Raw genomic sequence first — 21,129 nt, forward strand, 5'->3', positions numbered from 1 at the left:
CTGAATGGTTTTGAAAGGGAGACTTGTAAATTGAGTTCTAATTCTGCTCTGCCGCATCCATAATAAAGAGCTGTTCAACTAATTGCATCCTCGTGTGGCTCAGGAGCAGTGGCACTCAGCTGCACCGCATGGCAAGCATCAGGGATCAAAGTTTAGTTAGATTTTAGCCGTCCTTTGCCTCACGTAAGAAGGATGCTAGCCAGTTACCTTTGGCCTCATCAATAGTGATAATGCACCTAAAAAAGGGCAAGAGCCTGTAAATATTTTTCAGAAGATTAATTTTGCTCTTGAACCTGGATTTAAAGAACCAGAAGAAGAAGAGCACGGACTCACTTGGCTTTCATGCTCTGCTTCAGCACATGGACCCATGGGGGTGCTTACCCATCCCCGGAGGGACTCGTTACTGATTAACTGAAAACAAGAGGAGTTGGGAGGATCAAAACTAGAGCAGAATATGATGATCCTGAACAGGGAAAATGATCTGAGGGATGTGACTGCTGATAAAAGCCGACCTCCCCTCCTCCTGCCCCATCTGTGTGCTTGTTAACAGGTTTGCTATTAGCGACAGACTTAGCATGGGCTCCAGCACGTGCTGAAACACAGAACTCAGACCTGAGAATCTCCAGGCAGGATGAGCCTCATTATTTAAAGCCTTGCTGCTGGGCACTGTGCAAGTCCAGGGATCAAAGAAGGCAGCCATGCTTCGGTCCTGGCTAAGCTCAGAGGGAACCTTGTGGCACCTGGCTGCTGGAAGCCAAGGCTGCTGCTAACAGGAGTCATTGGAGATGTCTTAGTCATATCTGCCTGAGACCATCTCAAAACATGGGTGCCCAGCCTCTTCTGCTGCCACATTTTTTAGCACTAACATCTTAAAGCACCACAAAAACAAAACAGTGCCTGCTCTGTATGAGGTGCAACACCAATGCAACGTCCAAAGGATGTGGATATGACCACATGTGAGAGAGGGAGGGGAGAGACAGCAGGTTCAGCCAAAGGAATGGAAATATCTCATTAGAATTGCCTTTAAAGTGTGATTATACTTCAAAAAGCAATATAATAATGGCACCAGGAGGCTTTATGTACTGCCAGTCCTAATTCCCATAGCAGTAGTATTGAACAAAGAAACTAAGAGACTATTTTGTTAATTATCTGCTCTAAAAATTAGGGCCTGATCATCCCTTTTTAAATAAAAGGCTGTGCATGTCCCAGGGCTACTCTAAAAGTTAACAGAAATCAGTACAGATCAAACTCTCCCCTTTACTGCAAGGCTTGTGGTTGCATGGCCTGTGGTTTGCTCAGTGCAGTGTCTGCTCAGTGTAGTAGCAATAGTTAATCCAGGTCTACATCCAATCTTTTTTCCTCTAGGTCTTAAAAAAACATGTCCAGAAATGTGAATTAGTTTCCAATAAAACTATTTAAAAGCTTTGAAATTGAATCAAAATCAAAGAGGTGAAATTATCAAAATGAAATGTTTTGACCAGCCCAATTCTTTTTATAATTGCCCTTCACAGTGTTTTTCACGACCACATTTTTTCTTCCCAGCCTAGCTGGGAAATACTTTCCAGGTTCTCAGTAATTCTTGAAGGTTAAGAAAAAAAAATTACTGTTGTAGGTAGAGCAAGTATATCTTTATTTATGTAGCCTGGAACACAGGAGATAGATCCTGTCCATAACGAGCACCCAAAGTGTCCAAGCAGAGGGAGGGAGACAGAATCAATAAGATTCACAGGAACAAATCCACCTTCCTATCCCCAAGCAAGTCACTCCAGCTCCACTCTCCATGAAAGAACAGGATCAGGCATTTCATTACCCTCTGATTGAGATGTCCACAGCAGGTTGGATGAATTGCTCCTGAAACAATCCCATTTCTCTGCAGTGCCTATGAAAGCAGCGCAATGCAGCCTGCATTGACTCTCACCTCCTACGTGGATGAGAGGAGCAGATGGAGGGAATGTCGACAGAAGTCAAAGGACAAATTATAACCCCTAACAGCTGGGGAAAAGCAAGGAAGTTGGTGTTTAAGTCTGGTGCTTAAATACATCCCCATCTCTCTCTGTTATGTCGGTAGTTTTTTATACTTAGGTTCTGTCAGCAGCTGACAAGTCTTTGGGGGTAATCAATATAGGTGGTCTCTCATTAAAGCAAACCTCAGCACCATGGTATAAATAGATTGTATCAGGAGAGGAAATCCTGGAAGGAATTCACTCAGAGATTGAACTGTCACAGAAATTGTCTTTGTGTGTGAAATGCACGTCGCACGCTGTAGATGTCCTTGTGATGGCAGCCTCCGTGCTTACGAAAATCAGCCCGCTTCATGGAGGTGCTTGCTGTTGGCCAGGAGCCTCATTTTAGGCACCCAGAGCTGAGCAGGATGGGTGCTGTTCTTGGGGGGTGCTGCTGGCACAGAGCAGGGGATTGTGGTGGGTATGGAGCTGCCATTTAATGACCCAAGGCCAATGATCAGTGACGCTGGCTTTGCACATGTCCTTGGTGCTGAGGCAGGCTGCACAAGCGGGGAAGGGTATTTTCTGTGTTGTTTACATACTAAAGGAAGGAAAAATAAACCAAAATGATCCAAATAAGCAACATCCAGCACATGCTTGAAACTCATTTTTTTTGTGTCCTACCTTGAGCCAAAACACTTCAGAGGCTTTCAGCCAAGCAAAAGTGGTGGGTATACACCTCTGCCATCTCTGTCAGTCACATTGCCCATTTGTTATTCTTTTAACTCTCATTTACCTTTAGGTTCTCTGCATTTCAGCCTATGTGGTGCTCGAACCATCACAGGACTTGGGTTTGTCCTTCTCTCAGGGTTTCAGCTAGTGCCTCCAACATCCATTGCATAAGAGAAGCAACCAACATACAATCATGTCTGATGTCTACCATTTGTCCAGAATTTTCTTCTCAGGAAGATATGGGAAAGTATTTCCTTTTCCAGCTTAAATAACATTTTAAGATATGGATGAAAATGATTCTTCTCTTTCCTTTGTTACCAGCAACTCCACTCCACCTTTTTTTTTTTTTTCTTTCAATTTCCTCTGCTATACCTATCTCTGTAGATTCAAATTTTCTTTAAATTTGTATCTGTGCATCGGACATTTCCAGATGCAAGCACAACCAGATAGTCAAGTTTTGTCTCCTACGTTTTGTCCTCTGCTGGCACCTTCTTTTTCCCTATGTGAAGGAAGCACATCTGAGCCATCAGTTTAAAAATCAACCACAGTGGCAGAGCGCTGCCCACTTCCCGTGCCAGAAACAGCCTGTGTGACTTACCGAACTTCGTGTTTGTTTGAACAACATCTAGAAAAGATAAAGGAGGAACTGCAAAATCTAGGTAAGGTGCCAGCGGTTTAGCTGTGAGTCTTTTTTTTTTCTTTTTTTTTTTTTTTAGTTTCACTTTGGTGCCCAGTTTGTGCTTAACCCAATATTTCCAGTTTGGAGATTTTCGGTCCTTGTGTATTTTCACAGAGATATTCACCTCTGCTGACTTCAGCCATCTAAAACTTAGCTATCTGACTTTTTAGCACACATCTCCCCTCCTATCTAAGAGAGCCAGGACTGATTTTGAGCTCTGAAGCCCCAGTTGCCTGCCTAACTGGAGCACTGGTTCTGATCTGGACCACACAGAGCTGTTTGAGAGGTGGCCGGTGGATGCAACCTAGTCCATCTTACCTAACCTTGCTCCTAGACATTTTTTCATCCAGCTGTATAGCTATAACCTTAAGCTACAGTGTCAAATAATCTAGTTTCCCCATTCAGTCCCAGGTCTTGGCTCCCTGTTGTCCCCACTGGCTGTGTGTGGATTCACTCCTTGGTCCTCTCCTGTAAATAAAACCCTCTGGAACAAAACCATGCTACCTTGCTGGGCACCATTCACCTGAAGAACATTTTAAATCAGACAGCATGGATGTGTCCAATTCATTCAGCTTTTGGCATGTCCTGTCTGCACAACCACACACAGAAACATGGGAGACAAATCTTGAGGCTTGCAAAAATTAATAATAATGAGGTGAAGAGTCAGTGGTACTTTTCCTTGGAAAAATGCGGCATGTGGAAAGCACAAACTGGATGTCAGAATGTCACAGAGAAGAGGATGTGGAGCAACATAAGCAATCTGAAATCCTTGGATGCATCAAGTGTTAACCAAAGAGGTAGAGACCAACAGTGGGAGATGGAGGCCCAGTCAAGGTGCTCCATCTAGAACCAGAGGAACCACTCTCCATAGCAAGAAGGCATCCATCTCACTTGCTCCTTGTTCTCTCTCTAGCAAATACCAGCCAAAGGATCTTTTCTGCTTAGGATTCTTCCATTTGGACTTCACAACCTCATTGCCACTCCTGAAACCAGCTTCATGCTCAGCTGTGATGTGCTGTAGGAGTACTGAATGCAGAGCACACTGCTGGACCTCTGTAAATGTGACAGGGTCACAAAACCATCGTGCTTGGTGTTCTTTCTTCTGTCTGTGGTTCATAGCCACAAGGAAATAAAACAAAGGCTCAAATGACAAAGTGACTTGTCAATATGAGAATGTCCAAAATGTACCTTATCCTTTCTGTGCTGGGTGACCTCAATATGAGCAGAACCAGCCCAGAGACTTCTGTCATATTGACTCAGCCACCGCCAGCTTGGGGCTGAGGTGAGAGGCAGCATTAAATTTTAACCACTCTTTAAATAACATTTTTGAAATCAATAATGTGGGTCTTGAACCCTGGGCTTTCCAATTGCAGTGGGTTTCATTGTGGATGCCGTGAAGATGAAGTTTTACTTGCTCCTTTTTACCCTCTTCAGCTGGATTCAAGAGAAGCATGTCTTCACTCATCCAAGGTAAATACCTCCTGTGGCTACCGGGCTCTCGGCATGTGGTGAGTGGGACAGGGAAAATGTTGAGGTAAAGTAACTCCAAGTTGCGTAGGAAAACATTTGGCAAAGGCTGACATTTATTTATTGCTCTTGTAATTGGGTCTGTGGTTCAATTTAATATATAGATGGTGGAGGAAATGAAATTATTCTAAGTCTTCTTTGCATCCATAAATCCTATGTTTTTAATCATATTAAAACTATTCTTTTCAGTCTAAGTGCAAATCAATTCTGTTCATTCAGTGCTTTCGAATGCCAATAAAGGGCATTCTGAAACTTAATGGGAAAAAATAATTTGCTTCGTCTGCCTTAAAACAAGACCTTAAATGAATTACTTCTTGAGGTAGAAAGAGAAACCATTTCAGAAAGTGCTAACAATCTGTTTTTCTTTCTAAAGCAGCTTTTATGATTGTTTCTCCAATCATAAATCATTTTTGAATAACCATTTTGTATTTGTACAGTGTTTCAGAAGCAGCTTTATTGTTACCTATCGATAAACTTCAGAAATACCCTGCAACCAAATGCTTTGTTAAAACATGAGAACATATGTCAGAGAGGAAGACAGCCAAAGTGCTTTTATTTTCTATATGGGCAGCTGGCTTTAAAACCTTCAATGTCTTAATAGGTAGAACTAAAAAGATAAGCCCCTCATGTGGGGATATTAAGCAAGCTGAACAAGCTAGAGGAACCGTGATTAAACACAGCCTGCTCCCAGAACCCAAATTCCTACACAAGTAACAGTGAATTGGGTCTCAGGGCCCTCTGTTACTCTGCACCCCTAGTCAGTAGCAGGACTGCGACAGGTCAATGCTTCTTGAGTTTATGCCTTAAAAACAGGATCGTTCATCTCTGTTTCACATTGCAATCATATTTTGTTGTGGATTGCTACAAGGTTGTGGGGTTCGAAGTAGGGCGACAGTTAAATAAGCTTGTAGGTGAATTCAGCAATATTGTTCTGTGCTGCTTGGAGGTCCATTTATTTAAAATTTAAATAAAACACTGAATATCTGACCCTTACAGAAGAATATGGCATTTCCAACTGGAAAGCATGAGGCAGAACAAGTAGCACGTGTGATCCTACCTGCTGAGAGCCAGAGGAAGGCTTCCAGCTGGAGACAAAGTAGGGAGGCTTCTCTTCTGGAGACAGTACTCCAGAAGAGCATGCAAGGTTTGAATGAAGCCAGGCTGTGAGTTCATGGAGACACATCCATGCTGAGCCCTTGTTTCAAGGGCTGCTGTGATAAGCAATGCTGACAGCATTTGTGGTGACTGAGAAATGCAACGGAGAGGAGGGGGAAGGCACAGTGATGCCTGAACAGAACTGGCACTGATTTATATCTGTTTGTGAGATGGTGGCCAGGCCCTCTGAATCCTGGCAGGGATTCATCTGACTATATGGGCTTTCTTCATAATGCTGTGTATGACCAAGTCATCCTCATCTTCCTATACAGCCAGTGGAGAGAAATGTGTATATTTAGGATGCAATCAATTCTGATTTAGCACACAGATCTAAATTACCTCAGGTTCTGCTGAATCCTCACAGTGCTCGTTTCTTTATTAAGAGGATATAATTTATTGAGAGTATAATAGTATAACAAAGGGTATCATATATTTAGAGGGTATAATGTCAAACTGAAATGGAGGAATCAAGAAGTCCACTGACCCCAATTCCAGCTGCTAATACCCCCATGTTAAACACTATTAGGGCAGGGGCTGAACTGGGATTAACTTGGTTGGTGTATTCATATCCTATGAATGAGAGCTATGAGTATTTGCTGCTAGCCTCCAGCTGTCTGCCACGAACCACACTCACCTGAACTATTTATGCAACAAACAGTGGGACAGAGGTACACACCAACCTCCTCGTTACAGCACCCTCTGCCATGTCAGGCCATGGCAATTGTAGGACGAAACCACATGCAACAGCCATTTTCTGATCTCCCCTGTGAAAAGTCTCTCCCAGATATAAGAGGGCAAATTCATTTTTAAAATAGCCCTCAACACAAGCTCTGGCATGCACTTGTCTAAAAAAGAAGGCCAAGTGCCAGCCCTGCCTGGCCCTGATTGCTTTCTGATGCTCCATCAAATGATGGCAGAGGCAAAAATAAGGCTGGCATGCTGTTGGTTCTGCATGAGAAGCAGCAGTGATTGCGTGGAGCTTGGCTAAAAGTAGAAAAGATGAATCACCTGGTTGCCAGACACTGTCGCGTCTCCACTTGAAATCAGTCACAACAATGACTTGTGGCAATCACATTACACAGCTTGAAAATGCTTGTTTTGAGAGCCCTGCCTGTTTTCTTTTCAGAAACATCTCTTCAGATAGGGCTGGTGGGGAGTTAGTGCCTCTTTTATGCACTGCCACCACTGTATGCCAAATGACTGACGGGATGAGAGCCACCCCAACCCAGAAAATGGAAATAAGGGCTTGACATTCCTCTGAGTCTCCTCCCTCTGCATTCTATGCATGAATTTCTTTAAATATCTATTCTATGCAGCGTTGAACTACATGGCTTGCAGGGCACTGAAGATCAGGGGTGGATTTACCATGTAAAGCGGTATTTTTCTTAAGGCAGCATTCAGATGATAAAGACCTCTTCAGAGACATAAGTACTTCTCCCCTCTCATTTGCAAATTATGTGCTTCTATCACAACTGGTCTGCACTGGCACAGGGGTGGAAAACTCTAAATCCTAGAATCATTAAGGTTGGAAGAGACCTCCAAGATCATCTGGTCCAACCATCCCCCTACCACCATCACCCACTAAACCATGTCCCTAAGTGCCAGGTCCAGCCTTTCCTTGAACACGCTCAGGGATGGTTCTTCTCTAATTCTTGCCAATCTGTGCATGAATTTCTCTTCTGTCACCGATGGTGGAGTCAGGCATGGAGTAGATGGGAAGGGCCATCTCTCTCTACAGTGAGTCTGGACTGTTGGGTTTTCAAGGAATATAAATTACTGGGCAAATAAGGAATATAAATTACTGGGAAGACAGTGGTATAGAGCACTTGAAACCAGGGGTAAGGCTCATGTCTCTGCTGAAGAGTGGTTGATATCAGGAGAACAGCAGAGCTATCTTCTTGGTCTGGGCTGGTTTTAAAGCCATCCTGCTGCACTCTGGATCAGCTGGGACTGAGAGCTGTGGTGCTGGTGCCAGCTCCCAGGAGCAATCTTGGAGTACAGCAGTAGATGCTAGCTACCAAAGCCCTGCACCAGCCACCCAGCTCTTGCATATATTTGGTTGATTGGCAGCAGAAGGGGTTGGAATTGAGCTCAGCATCTTCACTGTTGAATCTTCTTTGAGTTCTGGATGGCCAAGACAGGGAAGAAGAGGAAGGTCACGGCTGCTTCTCTAGTTAGGCTCCAGTTTCAAGTACCTGTGCTTCACCTGAATACCCTTGTTTTTCAGGGATGAGGTTTTGTGGGCTTGCCCACAAACTGACGAACAGGTTGAAGCCCTTCAGAACTTACTGAACACCACCGAGGTAACTGGTTCCCTGTGGCTCTCTCATCTCTAGGCCAAATTCTTCCACATGTCGTGGTTCCGCTCGAGTGGGCAGCCGAGCTCCACCACAGCCGCTCTCTCACTCCCCCTCCTCAAAGAGGAATGGGGAGAAAATATGTGAAAAGGGCTCAAGGATTGAGATAAGGACGAGAAAATCACGCAATAATTATTGTAACGGGCAAAACAGACTCGGCATAAGGAGATAGTAAGATTTATTGTCTACAACTAACAAGCGAGAGAAGTGAGAAAACAAAGGAAAAAAAAAACAAAAGCACCTTCCCCCCATCCACCCTTTTCCACCTCCTCCCCCCGAGCGGCGCAGGGGAACGGGGAATGGGGGTTATGGTCAGTCTACAGCACTTCTTCTCTGCCGCTCCTTCTCGGTCATTCTCGTCCCCTGTGCTGTGGGGTCCCACCCACGGGATGCAGTCCTTGATGAACTGATCCGGCGTGGGCTTCCCACAGGCAGCAGCTCTTCCAGAACTGCTCCAGATATGGGTCCGTACCACGGGGTCCATCCCTCAGGAGAAAACTGCTCCAACCTGGCTCCCCTACGGGCAGCAGCTCCTGCCAGATCACCTGCTCCTGCGTGGTCTCCTCTCCACGGGCTACAGGTCCGGCCCTGAATCTGCTCCGGCAGGGGTCTTCCACAGGCGGCAGCCTCCGTCGGTGCAGGGCCACCTGCTCCACCGTGGTCTCCTCCACGGGCTGCAGCGTGGAACCCTGCTCCACCGTGGTACTCCATGGGCTGCAGGGGGACATCCTGCTTCACCATGGTCCTCACCACAGGCCGCAGGGGACTTCTGCTCCGGCGCCTGGAGCACCTCTCCCCCTCCTTCTACACTGACCTTGGTGCAAGGCTGTTCTCCCACTCCCTTGACTCTCCCGGCTGCTGTGTGGCGCAGCGTTTTTTCCCTGTCTTAAATATGCTCTCACAGAGGCGCAATACAACATCGCTTATTGGCTCGGATCTGGAAAACAATGGGGCCCTTCCCAAACATGGGGCAGCTTCTAGATCTTTCTCACAGAAACCACCCCTATGGCTCCCTGCTACCAAAACCTTGCCACGTAAACCCACTACATTCCACCCCTCGCCTCTGTTAAAAGCATATTTAAGACTACTCACAACATACCATCACTTTACAATTATCACAACAACCTTCACAAACTTCACTTACATCAAAAAGAAAAAGAATTCACCACACCAAAATAAACATAACATCATCACAGCACCGACAAGGTGGACATTTTACACACACACCACCCCTCGTCCCTTCACCACACTAACATCTCACAGTTACTGCTTTCTTAAATTCTTCACAACTTGTACATTCCTAACAATCATCCTGCACATATTTTTGCCCGTTACTTCTACTAACTATCATCCTTATCTCAAATTCCTCGAGCCCCACGTTGGGCGCCAAAAAAGACTGTCGTGGTTCCGCTCGAGTGGGCAGCCGAGCTCCACCACAGCCGCTCTCTCACTCCCCCTCCTCAAAGAGGAATGGGGAGAAAATATGTGAAAAGGGCTCAAGGATTGAGATAAGGACGAGAAAATCACGCAATAATTATTGTAACGGGCAAAACAGACTCGGCATAAGGAGATAGTAAGATTTATTGTCTACAACTAACAAGCGAGAGAAGTGAGAAAACAAAGGAAAAAAAAAACAAAAGCACCTTCCCCCCATCCACCCTTTTCCACCTCCTCCCCCCGAGCGGCGCAGGGGAACGGGGAATGGGGGTTATGGTCAGTCTACAGCACTTCTTCTCTGCCGCTCCTTCTCGGTCACTCTCGTCCCCTGTGCTGTGGGGTCCCACCCACGGGATGCAGTCCTTGATGAACTGATCCGGCGTGGGCTTCCCACAGGCAGCAGCTCTTCCAGAACTGCTCCAGATATGGGTCCGTACCACGGGGTCCATCCCTCAGGAGAAAACTGCTCCAACCTGGCTCCCCTACGGGCAGCAGCTCCTGCCAGATCACCTGCTCCTGCGTGGTCTCCTCTCCACGGGCTACAGGTCCGGCCCTGAATCTGCTCCGGCAGGGGTCTTCCACAGGCGGCAGCCTCCGTCGGTGCAGGGCCACCTGCTCCACCGTGGTCTCCTCCACGGGCTGCAGCGTGGAACCCTGCTCCACCGTGGTACTCCATGGGCTGCAGGGGGACATCCTGCTTCACCATGGTCCTCACCACAGGCCGCAGGGGACTTCTGCTCCGGCGCCTGGAGCACCTCTCCCCCTCCTTCTACACTGACCTTGGTGCAAGGCTGTTCTCCCACTCCCTTGACTCTCCCGGCTGCTGTGTGGCGCAGCGTTTTTTCCCTGTCTTAAATATGCTCTCACAGAGGCGCAATACAACATCGCTTATTGGCTCGGATCTGGAAAACAATGGGGCCCTTCCCAAACATGGGGCAGCTTCTAGATCTTTCTCACAGAAACCACCCCTATGGCTCCCTGCTACCAAAACCTTGCCACGTAAACCCACTACACCACAATAAATAAATAAATAAATGAGTGCACTACTTTTTTCCCCACTAGTAGAAAGATTTATCCCACTTTCATTCTTCTGTCCTACTGAAGCAACTCAACAAATACTTGGCATTTATCACTCTGCTGCCCCCTAATTTACATGATGAGAGCTCTACTTCATAACATTATTATATCAGAGCTCAGATTTCTGCAATTGATTTTGTGTAGAAGACACCACGAAACTGGTAGAGCACAGTAAGTAGAACACATATTTGCTAGGGAAACTTAGTGCTTCAAGCCAATGCAGTCTTGACCTAGATGACTTGCACAGCTTTAAAGATCAGGGCTGGATTTTCAATATAAAGTGGTATTTTTATTAAAGCAGCATTTAGATGGAAAAAAAATCTGTTATGCAATACTTTTTATTATTATTATTTTACTGTGTCATTTAAGAAGAGAGCATTTAATTAAAATGAGGCATCTCTTCCTCTTCAAAAGCATTTCCCCAATCGCACCCTCACTATTTCAAGCCAACACTCTGCATCAAGAGGTGCAACCATTCCCTCAGCCAACATATTTACAGGATGACTGAGGATGTGTCTCAGATGACTGGAGATTGTAACGGTGCCTATGCCAAGTCTTTCTCTGTCTTTCTTAGCTCCTGTTAATGTTATGTCCACCCAAATTCTTACCTGTCTCCTGCTGGCCCTCCTAGTTTCTTATTCTTCCTTCCAGTTCACATAAACCTGGATACCTTTCTCTACTCTTTTCCACCTCCACAGGTCAACTCACATATTCATCTCCTTTGCTGTACTAAAATAGATCTCCTTTCCTCCATCTTCTCCTCACCTCTGTTATTCTTCATTTGCTTGCGCACAGGAGCCCCAAGAAGCCACGAAGAGAGGGAGAAAGATAGAGAGAAAAGGAACAGGAATACGAAAGACACAAATGGCACCTCCTAGCAAATATTCATGGTTAAAATCTAGCCAAAAAAAAAAAAAACACAACTGAATATTGGCATCTTACACAACAAATCATCAGGCTAATTATAGGTGTTACTCCTGCAAAAGTTGGAAACCAAACATCTAAAACAAAGGAAACACTATCTGTACATCACACGTGTTGCACGTAGCATTCAGCAGAAGACCAAGATGCAGGAATGCTTATAACAGTCTTTTGTAGCTGTCCCTGGGGCAGTATTGACCCTTGCTGATGATGGGTAAAGAGACTAATAACCACATGCATTATGAAAGTTTCCCATTTACCCCCAACCTAGAGTTCCTTAGTTTTAATTATTCCCAATTCAAAGAATGCCTACATCAACAAGAAACTAAATCTGAACTGTTGTATGTGAGCAAAGACATCAGGCTAGCCAAGGCCCCAAGGAAATCGGTGCTGGTGAGCTAAGCATCTGTTTTGCTTCTTGGATGCTTTTTCCAAGCAATGCTGAGATACATGATGGCACCACCCTGCCAGTAATGCCTGAGATTGCTACATCGAGACTAGCTCAGTCATTTGTATAGCACATGGGGCCCAAATCTTTTGCCATTTACTGTTCCAAAGTCTTGATTGAAAGCATGGAAGCCTTTTCTGTATGTTTTTTCAAATGTGTTCTCCCTGAGAAATGAGTGAGGTAAACAGTTGATAGCTGATGTGTGTCTGGAAACACATCTTGGTGCCCTAAGTGTCTTGGTGCCCTAAGTGAAACATAATATTCTTGGTGCAATTGCACCAGAAAGGAGTAAAATAAGTCCGGTGTCTAGTGACTCCATGCTGCATCTCTTTAAAAATGCATCCAAGAATTATGTTGACCTTTTCCACATTGTAAATTCATGCCTAATTTTCTGCTTGCTGTCACTCCTAGGTCTTTTGCTATTACTGCTTCTAAAATTTCACTCTGCTATTGAATATGTTGGCTTCTGATTTTATTATTGTACAAGATTTAATTTTGCCAAGAAGAATCTCATTTTCTTATTTTCTTCCCATTTCTAATCTCTGTATTGCTGCTTCATCTTGACTTATAGTCAAACCCCTTCTGGCATTTATTTCCTCCCTGATCAAAGTAATCAGTGAACACAATAGCTACAAAGACTGGTCTGATCTTCATTAATTCTCCAAATACCCTCAGGGAAAATAACTCTCAGCAGACTTGAAAACATGTAACATAATAACTGGCTAAACATATCTATTATACTAGAAATACTATCTCAATAAAGGTTATGTTCCTGTCTTTGTTCTTGATTTATGGATTTATGTGCAGAAGTCATTATAAACATTCCTTAAATACACACATTTCATTTCCAGCAGTAGCAGAATGTTATAACACAACACACATTAAACTGCTTCTTATGAGTGATCTCTTAAATTGAAAATGTATGCTTTGATAATTTTCAAAGTGCTTACAAAATGTTAATAAGAATATATATATATTTTTCTTTCCTTGGTAAAAAAGAAAAAAAAAAAGGGGGGGGGGGGGAAAGATTAAATGTTCCTGGAAATTTTGCAGGTCATCCTCTTGCAACCTGTTGTGGTTGAATACATCAAGAAGAACATGGAAGTCCATTTCTATGTCGCTGCATCCAGCATAAACAGCACAAAAGCTAATTTAAAAAAAATGAGAATCCAGCACAGGTACGTATTTATTTCTTGTCATGAATATTTCAGTAAACTTGATTGGCAACACTGTCTGTCAGGAGTTTGTGCCCTTTCTTTGTTTTTCAGAATTTTGATGGGAGATGTTCAAGGACTTATCGAGAAGCAGACTATCAATGACACAATGAACCCACGCAGCTCTTCATCGTACTATCAAACCTACCACTCTCTGAAAGAAGTAAGGTGTTGTTGTAATACTCTGTAGATTTGTGTAAGGGGTGAAAGACCTCATGGTTGAGAATAGAGACAGGGAAAAGAAACCATCACCAGGTAAATAATTATCATTGTATTGTTCAACCACTGAGAGCTGTAATTAGTGTAATGCCTTTATAGAGAAGGAATGAAGCACCAGACAAAACCTATTATACACACATTACCGCAAACCAGCATTCAAAAGCAGCCTGCTCAGAACTGAAATGCAGCAGTAAAGCACCACATAAATATTTCAAACATGAAGTGAATAATATTTTAACTAAATAAAACTAAAGAGGAGTTTCAAGGCTATACCTAGACGGTGTTGTGACTATGTCTCATCACTTGGCTCAGGAGAAGTCAGCCTGGAAATTGGCCAGTGTTCTGAATTGCTAGGGTTTTGTCAGTGGTGGTGGTGGTGTGTTTTTTTTCCAGTCAGATGAAGAGGTGGGAATTTGGGAAAAAGAATGATGTCAGGTCCAGACTACTTTTAGGAACAAGGGAAAACAATAGGGAGAAGGTCCTTTCGCAAACTGCTCTACTTCATCTTTGCAGATATATTATTGGATAGAAGACGTAGCGCGAGTCCATTCTGACCTACTTGAGAAAATACATATTGGATCATCATATGAAAAACGACCACTTTATGTTTTGAAGGTATGGCTTTGACTTACTGAGAAATCTTTCCAGGTACTAATGTGAGCAAGTGACGGGTTTTGACCAAAACACTTTCTTAAATCTATACTTAAATGCATATTTCAACAATGTGTAAACGTTTGTCTTTTTTAGAAGTTTCCTAAGTTCTTCTGATATGGTGCCATTACGTTTGACAAAGGCATTTGACCATGTTAGGTTCCTTGTTGCATCACAAAAAAGTCACCACATCTAGGCCATCATCCAAAGGCATGAAATACTGGCATGGGAGATAACCTTCCTCTGCTGGTCTGTTGCCCTGCGGAGCTGGTGATCTGATGTCTTGGAATCAAGGCCTAGTGCAGTCTTGGTTGTTATGTTAGCAGTATGGATATGAATATGGCCCTCTGACCATATGTGAACATAAATGAGAGCAGCAACCCGGCCCACAGTCAGTCTAAACACTCCCTACATCACAGGGGCTTCTTTTTCCATCTTACTTACCCTGCTCACTTTCACCGTTATGTGATATTCTTTAAAATAGTGATTTTAACATTTTGTTTTGTTTTGTCAGCTTTCTAAAGGGCAGGGAAATCCCAAAAGTGCAATATGGATTGACTGTGGTATCCATGCTAGAGAATGGATTTCTCCTGCCTTCTGCCTGTGGTTCATAGGCCATGTGAGTAGATATCATACTTGGCTACTGTTTTCAAAGCAAAGCAAACTATCTTGCTGCCATTTACCTTCTCTTCCCAATTGCATTCTAAGCTCTGTAATGTCTTAATCCATCTACTTCCACAACGCCAGCTCAGGATTTTCCCCAAGATGTACATGGAGCAGTGAGTGTGTGTGTGCATGTCAGTAGATGGAGGTAAGTCTGTGTGAGAGAGAGAGAAAGATACATGGCTTAAATGTAAAAGAGTTCAGATATATTCTCAAGTACGTATTTCAAAGTGGAGACTCAAGAGAGACTTTTAAAGATATGGAATGGTGAGGGATGGAGAAGACATGCTATGAAAAGCAAGTATTAGGTAATCTGCCAGAGCTTTGTCTATATTGCCTCATGGATCCAAGGAGCAATGCTGGCTCTGTGTCATGTAGTGCATGGTGGCTCATATCCATACTACTCCAACTGGCACTGCCTGGAGTAGATCAAAGGACACCTTTCACAAAAGCCAAGTTCACAATAAAAATAAACTAGATGAGACTGAGACTTCAAAATCGCCAGCACTGTAGCCAGAGCATCAGCATAGAGGTGTTCTTAAAACATAAGTTATGGTTTGTCCAGGATATCACTAAATCCTGATGATGATGACGATAATAAAAAGAAGAAATACATTTATTTCTGTCCTCAGCCACAACTGTAATGCCTCAATGACTATAACATTTTAAAGGAGATTGCAGGAGTTTGGGACAGACACAGCGAATGTACCTTATGACCCATTGATAATCCCAGCCTTCAAGGTTCCCTTGGAGAGAAATGCATTTGCCCTTTTCACGCTGCTCCAAATAATTACCAGCTACGCTGTCAGTTTGCCGGTGACAAGTCCCTGCAGCATTTTTTCAGAAGTAACAAGCTGAACATTTAGCTTCTCCATCCCCTTGATCTAATTTACATGCTTTAAATCCAGATTTTATTTCTATATGAGTTTGTGAAGTAACATTTTAAAAATGGATATTAATACAGGTCTGCGCACACACTAAATTCAGTAGATCTCTCTTAAAAATACAAGGCATTCTTTATAATGTTTCCACTCTTTATCATTTAGTTTTGTTGTTAGATTGTAGGAAGATTGACATTTCTCATTTAAGTCAAAGCACATTGCCTGAGGAAAACTGAGAAGGATTGAAAATGAAAGAAAGTGCTTTAAAAAAGGTACAAAGAGGAAAAAAAAAAAAAAAAAAAAAAAAAAGGAAAAAAGATATGATTAAGGACTTAATCTACTCCAATAGAACAAAACCACTTATCCAGGTTAAAATTTATCCCTGTGTGGTAGACCAACAACCAGGTTAGGTATCACTAAAGACTTCAGAATAGGCGGTGAGGCCAAATTAGCAATGTAGCTCTTGCTGGCTCCTTGCATACACATGCACTGAACTTATAATGAAACCAGCAGAAATAATGTTATGTACAGCAGCCACTCGAAATGTGATTTGTTATTTTTGTGCTTGCTTTATTTGATGCTCCCTTGCTGGTATTTTGGGTGGGAGAAGAGTTCCTACCATTTGTACAAGCAGCAAAAGCTTAAGCCTTCAGACAAATAAGCTTCAACTCTATCTCATGGCCACCTGCTAAAGCTCAAAGACTGCAGCGTATCTCACTGACTGTATCAGTTTGGTTCTTCTCCTCTCCCCACCACTCTGACTAAATCGCTCGTTGGCTATTTAGCAGTTTCTGTGATGTGATACGCCTCCATCAGGAGGTAGACCAGTGCGATAATTGCGTGATTATTTTACATGGGCCTTCAGTTGCCGTCATAGGAAGGTAAGAAAACCTCTGTTACAAATGCCTTTAATAAGTTTTTCCTGTGTTTTACAGGCAATTGGTATGCATGAGAGAGATCAGACCATGACGACACTGCTGGAGCATTTTGATTTCTACGTCATGCCTGTGATAAATGTGGATGGCTACGAGTACACGTGGAGCCATCCCTCTGTACGTACAGATTTTTTTGACAGACTGTGCAACGTACTGACATGCTGTTTATGGAAATTATTGTTGTGCATGTCCAGGGCATAATTTCCATCCTGGAACCGCATGCCCCAAGCCCTTAATCTGTGCTTACAGTTTCTGCATCTCTGCCCAATTTAAACCACAACAGAGACTGCAACTAATTGGTATTTGACCCATGGTACCTTTGTGTCTTCCAAGCTGCTGGAAACGCATTTAGAAACAACTAAATCTCATTCTGAGATGGCAAAGCTTCCAGCTGTCCGGGAATGCCTTTGCAAGGTTGCAAAGCCAGCACAAACTGAATAGCACACTGCATCAAATAGACCACAGCCAACAATCCACTCCTCCCTCCTGCACGATAGCCCAGTTCTCTGAGCACATTTTGTTTCAGATAAAGGGAGGTACAACAGGTATCTTTAGTCCAGGATTTTATTTATCAGTTAGGAACTCTGAGTCGCTGAGTGTTTTTTGTTTGTTGGTTTGTCGCTTTTTTCATGTTTAGGCCCTACACTTAAAATGTTAAAAGGTTAAAAAATAAGTTCTTCCATTTCAGATCTTCAGTCCAGTTTAGCTTATATTTGGATAGCTACACACATACATCAAATTTCCAACTTTACACATGCTGCTAATGATGTCTAAAGAAGGATTAGATTTGGATTTGTAAACTCACACACCTGGCTAAACAGTGTGACTTCTCCTCTCCTTCCTTGGTCCAAATCCGTTGAAATCAGAGCACTTTTCATCCTCTCCAACACTTCCATTTATCATCCAGCCTCACTGGCAATCAGACTGTGGTTTTATAAGATTCCGTGGTCTTTTACCCCTTCACTGGCATGTAACCTGTAGAGATACAAGTGGGAAGTCGCATTTAACTAACAGGTGAGATGCTGCCATCATTTTTCTCAGCTTTTTTCCCTGAACATGCTTTACATGTCTCCTTTCACAGAATCGGCTGTGGAGAAAGAGCCGCTCACAGCACGGTAACAACAGGTGCATCGGTACTGACATGAACAGGAATTTTGACGCACAGTGGTGTGGTATGACACCGTTTCCTTTGCCTTGTACCCCGTCTCAGTTTCAGCCTGTAAAATTATTAGCTTTGAAAACATTTTCATACAAAGACAAACGCACCTAAGCACATTTACAAAGCTGTCAACACTTCCCCAACTTGAGATACCTATTTTTGGGACCCAGGACTCCCAAGACGTTAAACCAGGGACTAACCTCTTCCCAGCATGATGACAAGAGAGAGGGGGACCAGGACCCTGGACCCTGTCCCTTGCATCACACTACAACATGCCTGAGGGAGAAGGAGGACAGAGGGACGAGGTGGCCCTCGCCAAGTCACCCAAAGCCTACCGCACCACCCAGTGGAGTACCCAGGGCACTGTATGAACTGGGTCACCTCAGTCATCCTTCAGCAATGCTTAAATGACCAAAATTTCTTGGCTCTCAGCATTTGTTGCCAAGGCTATATCACCTTTACTTACCCATGGGCACTTTAGTACTTGATAGGTTTTTAATATTCTGCAGAACAGCTCTCCGAAAACCCCATAGATCAGGTCTGGCCTCACTCAGCAGTGGCACTAATGTCCTGCATGACTTTCAGCAAAGTAATGAGACACGTTTGGAGAGACCTGATGAAAGCGCCTTAAACATGGCAATTGCTCTGATCTTTAAACTCAAGAGGGGAATAGCATTCAATCCCTTTCTATGCAGGGTTTCTATTCTACGAGAGGAAAAGGCACTTTTAACAGTGAAGTCAGGTATCCCAAACTGGCATTCGGGGCATATCCTTTAAACTAACAGGTTTGTAAGTCCGCTGCTAAACTGGGAATTAAGATGTTTCTTTACCATGGAGAAAAACATGCATTTTTTCAGGCACAAAAACGTGAAGTTTCAGACCAAATGCATATGTTTAAAAGTGATATTCACTATAAATATGCCAAGAAGAGAGTTCTGAAGAAAGTATGGGGAAATAACAGCAAAAATAACCTATGTGATACACATATGAGTTTCAGGGAAAGGTTATATAGTCTGTTTAACTTGGCAAACACCTTTGGTGGTCAACAACTTCTGAAGCAGAGAAGTGATTCTACTTTAAAAAGAGGAGAAAAACACAGCTTAAAATGTGCTTCTTCACTAAAGGAGTCTTTGGGCAATCTGTACATATTTTTACAGGACAACCCTGAGTGTTTTACCTCAGTAACAAGGGAAATAGTCATACTATTTTCAGACATACTACGATTGTCTCTTAGACATGGATGAAAACACAGAGGAGAGAAGCCACAGCACCTTGCAGGTACATTGGAGAGAAATATCTGCACAGATGAATCTAAGCACCAAAGCCACATGCTTACAAGGTCTTAGGTAACTGTAAGGATTATCTAAGTAGAAAGCCTTAAAGACTGTAAGGATCTCCCTAAGTTTCTATTCCTTTTAGTGGCACACTCAGTAGCATGCTGAAAAACAGTCATGTTTTTCCTAATTAGCATAAAAATACTGTTTATTGAGGAACAGATATACCTTTGTGTGGCAATTGATAGCAGTGGTTGAATAGATTTTATCCAGAACACGATAACTGTTGGATCTCCATTATTGCTGTGGCTGTGCAAAGTGTCAGGAGTTCAGCAGGATCCTTAGAAGAGCTAAACTGGAGTTTTATCATTTTATAGTAATGTTTTAACTATTTTTAGCTGTATTAGTTGAATACCGTAACACAACTGAGTTCATGGGAAATGACCACAAATTCACAGGTACCTGTAATTTAGTCTTTACTCACAAATTTTTAAACAGAGAAGAGCTGTTGTCATTATGCAAAATGCTCAGACTTTCATTAGCTTCAGACTTGCATTCAAATATACTTAGCATCATGGCAAAATTCCAGGTTTTATATCTATGCATTTAATTAGAACTGTACTTCCTCCATTGTCTGTTCAGAAACAACCTTAGGAACAGGAAAACACCTCTCACTATTTTTAGGAAGAGCAAAAAGCACTACTTAATGAGCTGATACAATATGGTTTTCTTTTATACTAATGAAGCTCAGATTTACTCCATTAAGAGCAATGATCTAACCTGGAATTTCCTCTGTGGAACTAAAATTGACTGGGACTTGGACTTAAGTATTTCTCTGTGTTTTCCGTACTATTTTCTCAGTTGGCTGTTCTCAGCACAACTAAGAATTTAGGAAAGTAGACAGAACAATCATCCAATATTGCCAGCAAACAAATCCTTCATTGCTTTCTTCCTTAGGCAGTTACTCATGTCTGCACAAAACAGAATAGTGTAAAACTTAACGTAATGATTTGGTCATTTTTGCATGATTTCACACAGATGCCATTTCCCTTTTGTCTATCACAATTACATTTTACCCAAATACACTTGTATTGAGGTGTATTTTTGAACTTCAGTAGGTTCAGTGCTGTGACCACTGCCCTGGGGAGCCTGTCCCAATGCCCAGTCACCCTCTGGGTAAAGAACCTTTTCCTAACACCCAGCCTGACCCTCCCCTGACACAGCTTTGTGCCTGTATCATATGATAATCACTAGTGTTGATTTTACTCTGCAGATGCATTGGCATTATTGATTTCTGGAAGATGGACATTTGTTAAAGCGTCCCTGTGCCCAGTGAAAGACTTTTGCATTTTAAAGTACTGAATGAGCTTTATTCCTGCATAAGATTTAAGGATAAAGACTTGAGGATAAGATATTTATTTAAAAATCAGATTGTAGCAAAGGGAAATTTTTTCAAAATGTATTAAAACACAAGGAGTTAACATTTAACAATAAATATCCTGGTTGCTTCCAGAAACTAATTTGATCTTCTTGTCAAGATACCCAAAATGGTGAACCCTAGATGTCTTCTTGGTAGTTTGTTCCAATGTATACTTTTCCTCATTCTTAAAAATCTGATACACTACTTTCAATTTATTTGTGTTCTTTCAACTTGCAATCAATAGTTGGCCGAGATCAAACATGCCCTTAGAATTAGGAATCTCTTCCCTGTAGTACTTCTAGATTTCAAGAAGGGATCTCACAAGCTTGTTCTTGATTAATTTGTAGAAATGGGAGCACTTTCATCTTCTCCTCCAAGACTTTTTATCCAGTCTTTGAATCATTTTTTTCCTTAATATTTACCTTTTGTTGTTGTTG

The 21,129-nt window shown here is 42.8% G+C and overlaps 1 protein-coding gene across 1 annotated transcript in view; it reads left to right on the top strand.

Annotated features, from left to right (window-relative positions):
* Nucleotides 1–4,048: 4,048 nt before the first annotated feature.
* Nucleotides 4,049–21,129, top strand: part of ZC3H13 (zinc finger CCCH-type containing 13) — a gene marked incomplete at its 5' end in the record, with an annotated part of 68,489 nt that continues 51,408 nt past the window's right edge. The window contains 9 exons of the mRNA XM_084515506.1: nt 4,049–4,151; nt 4,789–4,888; nt 8,264–8,339; nt 13,330–13,454; nt 13,545–13,653; nt 14,223–14,324; nt 14,875–14,979; nt 16,840–16,956; nt 17,921–18,011. Of these exons, the coding sequence (XP_084371632.1) occupies nt 4,049–4,151; nt 4,789–4,888; nt 8,264–8,339; nt 13,330–13,454; nt 13,545–13,653; nt 14,223–14,324; nt 14,875–14,979; nt 16,840–16,956; nt 17,921–18,011 (928 nt within the window). The remainder of the gene's footprint in view (nt 4,152–4,788; nt 4,889–8,263; nt 8,340–13,329; nt 13,455–13,544; nt 13,654–14,222; nt 14,325–14,874; nt 14,980–16,839; nt 16,957–17,920; nt 18,012–21,129) is intronic.

Source organism: Aythya ferina, assembly GCF_964211825.1.
Source record: "Aythya ferina genome assembly, chromosome: 1".
In the NCBI taxonomy this organism is placed as follows: Eukaryota; Metazoa; Chordata; class Aves; order Anseriformes; family Anatidae; genus Aythya; species Aythya ferina.